The 13,323-nt window shown below is 32.9% G+C and overlaps 1 protein-coding gene across 1 annotated transcript; it reads right to left on the minus strand.

Moving 5' to 3' along the window:
* Positions 1 to 6,064: 6,064 nt before the first annotated feature.
* Positions 6,065 to 10,276, minus strand: LOC142976491 (uncharacterized). The gene is made up of 3 exons (XM_076119893.1): positions 10,101 to 10,276; positions 8,132 to 8,369; positions 6,065 to 7,270 (listed from the first exon to the last, which is right to left on the minus strand). Exons 2-3 carry the CDS (start codon positions 8,313 to 8,315, stop codon positions 6,978 to 6,980), a joined length of 477 nt encoding a protein of 158 aa, XP_075976008.1. The 5' UTR covers positions 8,316 to 8,369; positions 10,101 to 10,276; the 3' UTR covers positions 6,065 to 6,977.
* Positions 10,277 to 13,323: the final 3,047 nt, after the last annotated feature.

The following is a 13,323-nucleotide window of genomic DNA, read 5'->3' on the forward strand; positions in this document are numbered from 1 at the left end:
CTACGATTTTTATCCGTAGAAAAATATCATTCTTTGCCATCAAATCCTAAGTCCATACTTCAATACCTAAGTCCATTGATTCTACAGGCGAAAAATATAGTTAAAAAAGGGGGAATACTATACATTCATTATTAAGAATCTACAGCTATTAATGTACTTTTAGGAATGTACATTTCTTAAAAGATACAATTATAAAAGACGTTTGATCACAGGTCATAAAACAAGCAGTCGATTTGACAACCTCAGTGAAAAAGAAGAACAAATTGAGATTCATAATGTTACAATGCAACGGGTCTTAAACTCAAAACTTAAAGGTTATGATACCTTATTTTGTTTACCCGATGTTCCGTACCTCGATTCTCTACCCATTGTCGACTACCGACAACCGGCTAGCTATAGAAATTTTGACATTTAGAATGTACTGCGAAAATATTTTCTACGACACCCATCAGAGGCGCTGATCAGATTTTCATACAAAATTTCTCGATGACAGGTGGGTTGTCGGTAGTCGATAGTAGTAGAGAATCAAGCAACCGATCGTACTACATTATGTGTACAAGTCGCGAGACTTTAAAATCGTAAATTGAGATCTATTAATACGGTTTTTCCAGACTATCCAAATCTACTCTCCACTTAATTCTATCAATAACATCTAAGGGCGTCCTTGTAATAACATTCCTAGCCTGATTAGAGAGTAAAGCACCAGTGAATTTCAATACTTTAGGATTCCCAGGGTTTCTCTCTTTGAAGATTTTCTCTAGGTTCTTAAGAAAGCCGAATCCTCTGGCCTTTGCTTTGTAGTAACAGTATAAAAGTTCGTGCATTTCTTCTTCAGACCATCTTTTGGGTCCTCGACTTTGTGTTGTGCTTTGACGGGATTTGTTTTTGGTGATTTTGACCGGTGTATGCCATGACTTCTTATCTACATACCAGCTTTTACTATCTGCAATAAGTTGTATGTGAGACATGATTTTGGTTTCAAAATGTATTGCGGCGCTAAAGTAATCATCTTATGTGGGGTAGCAAAATACAAAGCCTATGTTCAGCAGTGGACGGCGATAAACTGATTGAATTTAAAAAAAAAGAAAAAAATACAAAATTCTTCTATAGGTTAGATAACATTTATTTTTACTGAAATTATTTGTAACAATGATTACACAAACATAATTATATGCAATTAGTACATCTATGTACCAACTAGTTTTATTATGATAACTAGCTTTTGCCCGCAACTGCGTCGGCGTGGTTTGTGACGTAGGACAAAAAAAATCATACAAACTTTCATCCGTTAATGCAGTTTTTTAGCTTAATGTACGTTTACATAGTTCTAGAATAATCTAATCTTTATTAAATCTTCATATACTGTCCATTAGTATGTTTATAGTAATTAGGAGGGGGATGATTATGCGCTAAATAGGACCATATGAGGCAGCCATTGGAGTCCAGTTTCAATCGCGCCGGGCACTTCAGTTTGACGTACTTTGAACAGTACACGTGAGTCCTGGCCTTTCCTTTGAAAGAGAATGTGTGTTTTTTGTACATAACAACTGTTTTGCCGTTGTAGAGGGTGATTAATTCCGGTCCTGGAAGTAAAATTGTATGTTAGTGTCATACATCATCTTCTTAGAGGCGCCCATAGTTGCGTTCACCGGTCGGTAAAATCTGTGTGTTAAAAAATCCCTGGCGCATTTATTTGTTATCACTGGTATACATACATGTGTTATAATGTTGAAAGGTGTTACATTTATTGTTTTAAGATCTCTGTGATGTACCCTATTTGACGGTGTTCATTCTATAGATGGGTGACCGCAGAGAGATATTTGAACTGGGTATCTCCGTAATTCGGAGGGCACGTTAATAGTCTGTCCGGGTTGTTGTCAATTAGGATAACAGTCGTTAAGCCACTAAAAAGACTGTCGGGCGGCTTGAACAACTTTAACACTAGGTTGACCGCTAACCATAAGATAAGAAGTGCCGTACATAAATTTGGTCAAAGACTTATAGCTGAAGGAGTTTTCAAGAGATACCCAATGAGGCTTTTTTTATTTTTGGGTACTAAAGCCAACCTAATACTTCCATAACTGCAATACTGCAATAGGATTATCAGTATTATCCCTTTCACGGCCACGGTCGGCTATACTCGACAAATCAAAAAGTGCTCACGAGGCTTTCGTCGGCAAATGTCGACAAAAATATAGCGTAAATATAGCTATATTTTTGTTGACATTTGCCGACGAAAGCCTCGTGAGCACTTTTTGATTTGTCGAGTATAGCCGACCGTGGCGGTCAAAGGGATAATATTGATAATCCTTGTATTGCACATTATCATGGACTGGTTTGTGTAATGTTCTTAGCAGTTCAGATATATCGATTCAATTTTCTTTAGCAAGTAATATTAGACTATTTTAGCAAACGTATTACGCAATAATACTGCACTACGAAGAGAGAGTAAGTATTATAATTTGACATTTTTAAAAGGGCGAGTTATCCTCTAGTATCTTTGTGAGATTACAATTAAAACCCGTGTATTTGGTAAAGCGCTTAGGAAAATGGAAATATCTAAAGTGTTCTCTTCAAAATGGTGAAACACAACATTACTTACTCGGAGGATAGCGCGGTCATGCATGTTAAGCTTGTCTTGCTTGACGTTTCAACCATTGCAAATTAAATTCAAGGTATTTAACTAATTATTCACGCTTGAGTTGACCCGCAAGGTTTAAAATGATGAGTGAATAGCACATAAATTAGCTAAAACCCAAACACAGAATTGTGATGACATTTCTAAGAAAGGATAGAAACCCCTAAACAAAAAGTTAATTAAAAGAACAAAAAATGTTGACTGTTGTAATAGTTTATTAAAAAAAAACATTAATCTTACATCTTTGTTAATAGTATATAAAACATGGAAATGGTAACTAACTAACTTCGAATTATCGTTACATAATTCATCAGCACATAAAATTATTTTTGTACTTATTTAACATGCATACATAAAATCCCATAGGAGCGGGCACAAATAAAAAAACGCTTCTTACAAATTTATTTTGCCTCATTCACATCCATGCATCTTATCATACTAATAAGCCATACAATATATAAAAGTAAAAAATTAACATCAATTTAGTAAACACTACTTTTAAATTTTAAAAATATTATAGTGTGAAAAATTTTCATAATAATTAAAAACTGAAAAGGCACTCAATTTAAAACACAGAATTTTTATTTTCTTTTTAGTTGCTTTCGATCATAGGTTCCCAACCTTTTATGTACATCCGCTCCCTTTACAAGGAAAAATAAACAGCGCTTCACATAAGTTTGTTAAAAAAATTATCATTTGACATAAGTTTTCGATCCTCTATCGTTTCCCACGAGAATCTTCAGCACCAACTAGGGAATAGTATCGCCGTTGGAAACCTATTTCTTAGACCGAACGACTCCCACAAACACTCGTTTATTACGAAACTTCTTAATAACATAACGTCCTAAATCATTAATATAATATTCCGGCCGTTCGTGATTATGGTTTGTATTCTTTACTTTTATAGTTTTGTCCTTGTTGAAGGTAATTACAGCTGGACACCCTTGCCATCGTGTAGCTGAACATTGCCAACCCCTTGTTGCATTTTTCTGACTAAATGTATACCCATCATGCATTAATAGAGGTTTTTTGGCATTCGTTTTAATTAATTTGTATTCTGAAACAAGTTAGGAATAATATTATTAGATATTTTTAATATACGAGTATCTTCTGCGCGTTTTTCGACTAGGAAATAGTCGATAGTTCTTTTTTTATTCATTACATAATTCCGGATAAGCTTTGGTTCAAGACTATAAGGCATGCTTATCCGATAGTGCCTCCTTCGATTGAAAATAAAAAAGAAAAAGATCATAAAACACGTTTAATATTTGACGCCATTTCGTTTTCAAGAACTACGCTTGATTCGCGTTAAGCAATTCAAGATATGAGCGCTTAGAAAAGAATATACGTTAAAAATAAAAATCTTTACTTATTAGAAACAAAAATTTTATACAGTCATTGATGTCGTTACTAAAATAATGGTGTCATAAAAAAATACAAAACTATCAACTAACAAAAAAAGGAAGGCCTTACATTACTAAATACACCTAATAATACACAAGACATAACGCTACTTCGGGGAAGAAAGGGCGTAAAAGCCAAAATAGCAACTTTACAGGGGAGCGAAAAAACGATTTTTTTTTTACATTTTGGAAAATAACTTTTTTTCCAATAGAGTTAAATTCGAATGAATTGGTGATATTTACTTGCATTTAAGTGCTCTTTAATATCAAGAAGCTTAATTTTAAGTAGACCTTATGGTTTAGAAGATAGGATGGATTTACGACCCAAAATTTTAATAAAAATGGCTTTTACACCGTCTATAAATACGTACTATAGGACGTAAATCCACAAATATCTATAATGCTGACATACATCGTGTCGTATAAACCATCTTTAGACAGTGAAAAGGTCGTAATGACTGCACCACTTATAACAATTATCGTAAGTAAACCTACAATTATTATAATTTTGTAAGATTTAATGTGGTGAATATTGAAATTAAGGTGCATAGAAGCTCAAAATAATAGCATAATAATTATTATTATCTGATTTATCATAGTTCTATATTACAAAATTTATAACGATTATAACGAATTAGGTTACTACCTGTTAAGTTAAATGCACACGATTCATGAATAGTGAAACAAAAGAAAAGATTTAATTGAATTGAACTTTGATTATTTTCATTAATTTAAATTTTAAGTTAACTGTGATAAATAATTACTATCATCTAATAAAAAGTAAGAAAACGAAACAAAAAACAGAAAAGGAAATAGAAAAAAAAGAAGATTACTAATTATTGTCAATTTGATTTGATTTATGAATGAATAAAACTGATTTGCACCTTAACTAAATTTATTTATTTAATACACCAATACCTACCTAGTAGAATAAATTACAAACATACCATTATTTTATACTATTTTATCAATTTTAGTTAGTTTATACGTAATAAATATTGTATTTACGACCAAATATTCTTTCATACTATGGTGATACGCCCTTATTAATTTGAAATAATTAAATAATGTCATATACGTCAATTTTTTTTAATAAAAATGGTTTTGGTGAGAAAAAAATCATGGGGTAAAAGCCATTTTTTTGGGAATATTGAAATTTTAAATATACAGATCGATAGAGCGTCGAAAACTAAACAAAGTTGCATTATTAACTCATTTTGGCCAAAAGTGGCTTTTACGCCCTTTCTTCCCCGAAGTAGCGATAAATCTATACTAATATTATAAAGCTGAAGAGTTTGTTTGTTTGTTTGATTGTTTGTTTGAACGCACTAATCTCGGGAACTACTGGTCCGATTTGAAAAATTCTTTCAGTTTTAGATAGCCTATTTATCGAGGAAGGCTATAGGCTATATATCATCACGCTACGACCAATAGGAGCAGAGTAACAATAAAAAATGTTACAAAACGGGGAAAATTATGATTATCTTAAGTGACGTAAGCGAAGTTGCGCGGGTCAGCTAGTTATCAATATTTATGTCTTGTTTATTATGCTCTAGGCTGTTACTGTGTTAACCACTAATCTTAACATAAAATCCATTATTCACTTTCTGATAAATCGGTGGATCATGTTCATGGTCGTTATTGAAGAAGACCACTTCGCTTTCGTCTTTGTTCAGGAAGATCCTTGCTTTACATCCTTTTGACTTCTTTGAGCAGTACCAATGTCTGGGCGTAGTTTGCGCGAACGTGAACTTGTCTGCCATTAGCAAACGCTTGTTGCCAAGAAGGTTTATAAAGCTCACTTTAGCTGTAATGAAAACACTTTTGGTATAAGTAATGTTGTTCTTTTGTTTTGTATTTCTGTTGAAGCATTTCACTGAAATAATATACCTTTTTTTATTGTAATAAGCAAGGTATCGTACTATTTAATACTTCATTGTGTGAATAGTAAGATAACGTGTCGTCAATATTTTTTAATGGTTATATCAAAGAGCCTAAAGGTACCAAAAAGAAAACAATTAGCAATAGTAAAAAGTGATTTATTCTAACAAAAATTATAAATTCTAACAAGATGTGTTTTACAAATGAATGATTAATTCTAGAAATCGAAAAAAAACGTCGTAAGTATAATGCAAATAATGAAAATGGAGATTTTGTCCTAAAAGGCTTAAATAAAAATTATCTTATTATGCTTAAATACCTAATTTGGTTTGGAATTGTCTTCAAAAAGCAGTAGATTTTGGATTCGGATGTTTAATTTTTTTATATTTTAGGGCATCACATTGTCCGAATAACACCGACAAAGAATTGTTTTGCTTTCAAGGGATTTATTCTTACATGGTCCCATTTAATTTTGTACAAATCTGATGATAAGTTTCAGAGGCGAAGACATACGAAGTTCCTCTAATATTCTTTGTAAACTTAGAAAAATGGAACTTTGCTTGTTGTCTAAGAGTAAATTAACATAGTTCGTGATATACTGCAAAGTCCCTAGCTCGGGCGTGGCCAGCATGACAGATAAGCCTAATCACTTCTTCCTTTCGGAAAGAGACCATTGCCCAGCAATTGAACAGTAATTGCTTAAAGTTATTTATAATTTCTTTAGATTCGAATATAACCTCAATTATTAGCGAATAAAAAGGTAAAAATATAAGTAAAGACCGTTCCTTAAACTAGTCATCAACTATTATTAGTTTTAAAAACTATATTGCATGCAAAATCGACTACCTAATTGGCCCCTTACGCGTTAAGAGTTTACCCAAAAATATGTTCTCTTAGAAGTCTTTCAGTGGAGTGACGTTTCAGTATCTCAATCTCTACCAAAATATAGCGTATTATTAACATTTATATCTTAGGATCACAAACTTTTGGGACTACCGCTATTATACTGAAAAAATCTGTCTCACAAAGCCCCCTTTACATAAAAGTAAAACATTTTATTTTTTGTCACTCATGACTTGTCTCTGGACTCGCCGCCACTCAAAGCGCCCTTCCCACTCCCCTTGTGAGCGCTGATACACTTTCACTTTCTTATAAATCGGTGGATCATGTTCATGGTTGTTATTGAAGAGGACCACTTCGCTTTCGTCTTTGTTCAGGAAGATCCTTGCTTTACATCCTTTGGACTTCTTTGAGCAGTACCAATGTCCGGGCGTAGTTTGCGCAAACGTGAACTTGTCTGCCATTAGCAAACGCTTGTTGCCACTAATGTTTATAAAGCTCACTTTAGCTGAAATAAAAACAGTTTTGGTATAATAAGGTATAAAATAATAATATTTGGTATGTAAGTAATTTTCTTTTGTTTTGTATTTCTGTTGAAGCATTTCACCGAAATAAGATACCCTATTTTTATTGTAATAAGCAAGGTATAGCAGGTACTATTTAATACTTTATTCATATCCGTCAATATAAAGAGCTTAGAGGTACCAAAAAGAAAACAAAATGCAATAGCAAAGTACTTTATTCTAACAAAATTAGAAATTCTAACAAGATGCGTTTTTGACAAATGAATGATTACTCCTAGAAATCGACAAAAACGTCGTTAATATTATGCAAATAATGTAAATGGAGACTTTGCCCTAAAAGGCTTTAAGATAAATTATCTTAATATACTTAAATACCTAATTTGGTTTTGAATTGTCTTTAAAAAGCAGGAGATTCCGGATCCGGATGTTAGGTTAGGGTAGCACATTGTCTGAATAACACTGAGAAGTATTTTTTTGGTTTCAAGGGATTTATTCCGAAATGGTCCCATTTAATTTTGTACAAATCTGATGATAAGTTTCAGAGGCGAAGACTTACGAAGTTCTTCTAATATTCTTTGTAAACTTTGGAAAATAGCCTTGCTTGTCTAACCCCCAATTTCTGGGGTAGATTTAGCAGTAAGTCAATAGCGTTAAAACTCATACAAAAAAAACTATAAACCGCTAAATGTAACTCAGAAACCGGGGGTAAGAGTTCATTAACACAGTTCTTGAAGGAATACAAAGTCCTTGGTCAGCATGACAGACAAGTCTAACTACTTCTTCCTTTCGGAAAGAGACCATTGCCCAGCAATTGGTCAGTAATTGCTTAAATTTATTTATAATACCTTTAAATTCGAATATAACCTCCAGTTTGACTTTTCCGATAAGTTTTCGGCGGATGACAGTGTTCATTATTGATAGAGACGATTTTATTCCAACTGTCCATCCTGAGCTTAGCTCTGCAATCATTATTCTTCGTAGAACAGACCCAGACATAGGAGCTAGAGACTTGGGAAAACGTGTACCCATCTACTAACACCAGGTCTTTTCCTCTTTGTGATTTCACTATAAGGTATGGTACCTCTGAAAAAATTTATAAGAAGTTAGCTCTTATGTACTTCGATATTCTTTATTATATCGTCTAACAACTTAGTAGAATGCCTTATATGTAAGATTCGCGGCTGGTGGAGGTACATAAATTTCTAAATTGAAAACACGAACATCCCGACTTGTGCAGCGGACGGTGGCTTTGAAACAGGTACTTTTTTCTTTTTTTACTTTCATAATAAGGCAAACGAAGGCTCTCTACTAAGTTCTAACCCTCTTATTCATAAAAATATATGAAGTTATGAAAGGCTTATTTCTTTCACTCCTTAGCGAAATGAAAAAGAGAAAACATATTATAGTAGTAGTTTAACTAAAATAGGTTTATAATGTGTTTATGAATAAGAGGGTTAGACTCTAGTAGCACCATTTATACAGTCGTTTACAAATATCGCGCGTTTCAAGAAACGTTCAGAAACACATGACCGTAATAGGGGCGCTCTTTCGACCACGATTTCTGTTTTGATGCACAATAAAGCGACTGTTAAAATTTCTAATACTGCTTCTGCACCATTAAAAAAAAAGCAGTATATACAAAAGCACAAAACGCACTAATATCATCATTATCCCTCAAATATCTATCATTAACTCATTTGTGCCGAACTTACCTTTCTAACGATTTTTTAATTTTTAAACCAAGAGTTTGTTAAAGTAAAACTAATCGCACAAAGAAATAAAAAACTTTTATTTTGTAAATATTTGTTAGTAACAGTTTTCTTAGTATCTAAAGATAGCTCAATTTACAGTAAAATATAATAACTCTCCCATTATTTAACACACAAAACAATTTTAAAGATATAAAATTTATTTCAAACATTTTATTTTTAGAAACACTTAGGTTATATTTTGAGAACTATATCTTATATATCTTAAACAACACGTACAATACGTATATATAATATGTTTAGTAAATTTATATTTTATAATAACAAAGAACAAACAGCAACGCTTCACATAATTATACAGTAATTTCATTACCTGTTTTTGTACCATATATTTCCTAAAGGTAGTTATTGCAACCCAATTATTCGCGAATAAAAGGTAAAAATATAAGTAAAGACCGTTCCTTAAACTAGTCATTAACTATTATTAGTATTAACAACTATATTGCATGTAAAATCTACTACCTAACTGGCCCCTTACGTGTTATAAGTTCCCTTCAAACAATCATTTAATTCCATTGTTTACTATTTTAACCACATATTCAAATTAAAGACAGTTTTTCGGCTTTAGCCTATAACCTTCCTCGATAAATGGGCTATCTAACACTGAAAGAATTTTTCAAATCGGACCAGTAGTTTCCGAGATTAGCGCGTTCAAACAAACAAACAAACAAACTCTAGTCACTAAAATATTAGTATAGATATCATAAATAAAACAAAATATATTATAAAACAAAATATATAATGACGTTAGATTTCAGTAACCGATTTTTAGGTCAACTTGTAAAAAACTGTGAAGCAAGTACTTTTGCGCTTCAATCGCCCGTTTGGTAGAGCATTCGACCAAATGTCTTATGTCCAAGATCAATTTACTTCCTACCACGGAAATTTTTACACAAGTTGTTTGACACCTACACCGGAATATAACACAAATCCGAAAAACTGTGTTTAATTCAAATAAAATTAATCATCAAACTCTCACGTACCAACCACTTTTAGTCAACCTATAATTCCTGGGCAAATGACAATGCTCATTGGATATACTTACAATATGCTTGGACCTATCCATCTTGAGCTTTGCACTGCAATATTGCTTCTTCATTGAACAAACCCATAGATCAGACTTTCCTACTTGACAGAAAGTGAAGCCGTCGATCATGACTAGATCCTTACCACGTTGGGATTTCACTATGTGGTACTGTGTTTCTGTAAAATATTGTTCGGAATTAGTTATTCTTATTACTCAATTTTCAAAGAGTTACTTCACATTGGCATATTTTTCTGGATTAAAAAGGAAGAAGATGAAGGAAATGTCTATGTTATATATTAGTCCAGGTTCCATCCAACATAATTAATTTAAAATCTTTTGTGTGATAGAGTAACAAATATCTAACCAAACAAACCTTGGCAGGAGCATTATTTCTTCTATAAACCGTTAGAACCATAAATAAAGTTTTAAGTTGTTACAATCTTTCCTTTCAAGTACGAAAATGGTTTACTTACTTATAAGAGACATTATTATATTACCTAAGATAGAGATTAATGTTTTGTTTCAGGTACGTTAAATATACCTTTTTTTTACCGGGTGAGAAAATCCCTTCGAATTCCTAGATACCCATCTTTCTTGGGGGAAGAAAGACTGGGTTATGTGGTGTAACCACTAAAAACCACCCCGCGAAAACCAACCACTTGATGCGTGGTTGATGAGGAACTCTGGGACCCAAAAAACACACCACACAAAAAAGGGCACTCAAACTCCAAACTGCAAGTGACGCAAACTCTGCTTTTGTTGGCATATTTTTGTGGATAGATTTAATAATAAACAAAAATAATAATACTTTACTCAATTTCACACAATCTTTATTATTAATAAATATCAGTAACAGTTTTCTTACATTCTTAGGCTTCGTATCAATAAAAATCATCTAGCATTGTAAGAACAAACTTACCTACTTACTTATAAAACGCCATTTTTTTTCCACCCTTAATTTTTGTCAACACAGCGAAACTACTTTTCTAATAAAGTTATCTGGCGATAAATCTATTACCAATGTCTAATAAATTGGACCTTAATATAAATATTTATGACTATTCCTAGCACTCTACAATAACAAATTTAAATATACAAATATATTTATTAACATCACGCCCTTATTCATAATTGTTTTGTCTTGCCCTTATCCCACGTGAATTAGGATCGCCTTTATAAATTCTCTTTCTTAAATAAATATATTAACACAATAAATACCTAAATCATTAAAAAAAACCATCAATACTACAACAACTACACAAAGACGAACAAAAGTTCAAAAAAAAGATTTCTATTCAGAATAATCGATACCGTCGAATTACTATATCATTATATCGAGTATTTGATTCGCGTAGACGTCAACGATACCTATGGAGGTTAGGCATAGACTTCACGATCTTACACAAGTTAAAATTCATATGGACAACAAAATAACATCTGCTATTTTCTTTTTTTATCGTTTCCTATTTTGAAGTCATAAGATCATTTTTTATTACTTACTCATCACATTCGTTTAGACACTCACACCGCTAGGTGCACTTGCTAGTACACACGTGCAATCGACATTTCTTAGCTCCTACGTACTCTAAACCAATCAGAGAGTCAAACGTGGTAAACGCTTCTTTTACGCTCACGTAAGATAACCTTATTTATTTTTGTTTTAAAAACGCGAAAAGAGTGGCCAATTTCTTGCTTGCTCTTCTGATAAGGCTCTACAAACTTTCAGAGCTAGTGGTAGATTCAGTAATTGAAACGGCTATCATATTTTTTTATTAACCCAATATTGTCCCACTGCAGGGCAAGGGTCTCCTCCCAAACGAGGGGGAGGATTTAGGCCTTGAGTCCACCACGCTGGTCAAGTACGGGTTGGGGACTTTGCATGCCCTCAATAAATGTATTAAACACATTTTAGGCATGCAAGGTTTCTTCACGATGTTTTCCTTCACCGTTAGAGCAAGTGATAATTATTTCTAATACACACATAACTTTACTTCGAAAAGTCATTGGTGTGTTGCCTCGGCTTCGAACCTGCTACCACTTGAGTGGGAGGTGCCAACTTATACCACTCGGCTATCACTGCAAAGACTTAAATTAATAAATAATTTGATTTGGGAAATTCGTAACATATTTTTCTTCAACCAAACACTCTCACGCCCTAACATACAATCCTCCTGCAGTTTTTTTATACTTTCTTTTCCCATGACAATGTACATTATATAAATATTTTATCTTTTCAAACACATCTAATTTCAGCATGGCTTTACAATCAGGGTTCTTGGTTGAACAAACCCATCTTTCACAGACATCTTGCGACACTTTACTTTTGGTTTTCGTAAACGTATAGCCATCTACCATGATCAGCTTGTACCCTCGTTGTGACTTCGCTAAATCGTAAGGTATTTCATCTGTAAAGAAATATAGGTAGAATTTTATTAACATGTTGAAAACTATTATTATGACAGCCTAATTTATCATTTAATAAATAAAACTAACTTTTGTTTTTACTTTCTATAAATAATTTATTCAGGAAAGTAATTATATAAGGCTTACTGTTACGATGAATACAGTATTATAACAGCAATATGTATTATTATTAATCGTTAATCAAATATGGCCAGCAATTTTTAAAAGGCTACTTTTTAAATTGCCGAGCAGGATGTTTCTGAAAATGTCTTCAAGTTGTAATAAAATAAATTACATATACATATTAGTATGAATGAGTTACGTGCCTTCCGAAACACTGAGGTACTCGATATGTATAATACAGCCATCCACAGAACAACCTTGGCAAGCGTAGCTTAACTTCAGAGATCGATTCGCGCGGCAGTTGTTACTTAGCCACGAACTCTACACACTATACACTATCCAGACCAGTTTCAAAACCGACAGGTACAAGCAATTTAAAATTAATTAATTCTAATATATCTTCCTTCAGCAGTAATAGCCCATTGCCTAGCGGGATGTATGTGTTGGTTAAATATCTCGATAATTTTTCCTTCCAAATTCAGTTTTAACTTGGCCTTGCAATCTGGAGAGTTTGTAGAACATATCCATCTTCGAGGAGATGTCTTCGCAAAGGTAAAACCGTTGAACAATATGAGATCTTTACCCTTCTGTGATTTTACTATTTCGTAGTGAAGGCCTGAAAGAAAATATGTGTTTAACACTTTAGTTGTTCATTGTTTTTGTTGCTATTGGTTTCTTATACAAAACAGCAGCACTTTTACCTTTTACAAAAGAG

The sequence above is a fragment of the Anticarsia gemmatalis genome, chromosome 11, assembly GCF_050436995.1.
Source record: "Anticarsia gemmatalis isolate Benzon Research Colony breed Stoneville strain chromosome 11, ilAntGemm2 primary, whole genome shotgun sequence".
NCBI lineage: Eukaryota > Metazoa > Arthropoda > Insecta > Lepidoptera > Erebidae > Anticarsia > Anticarsia gemmatalis.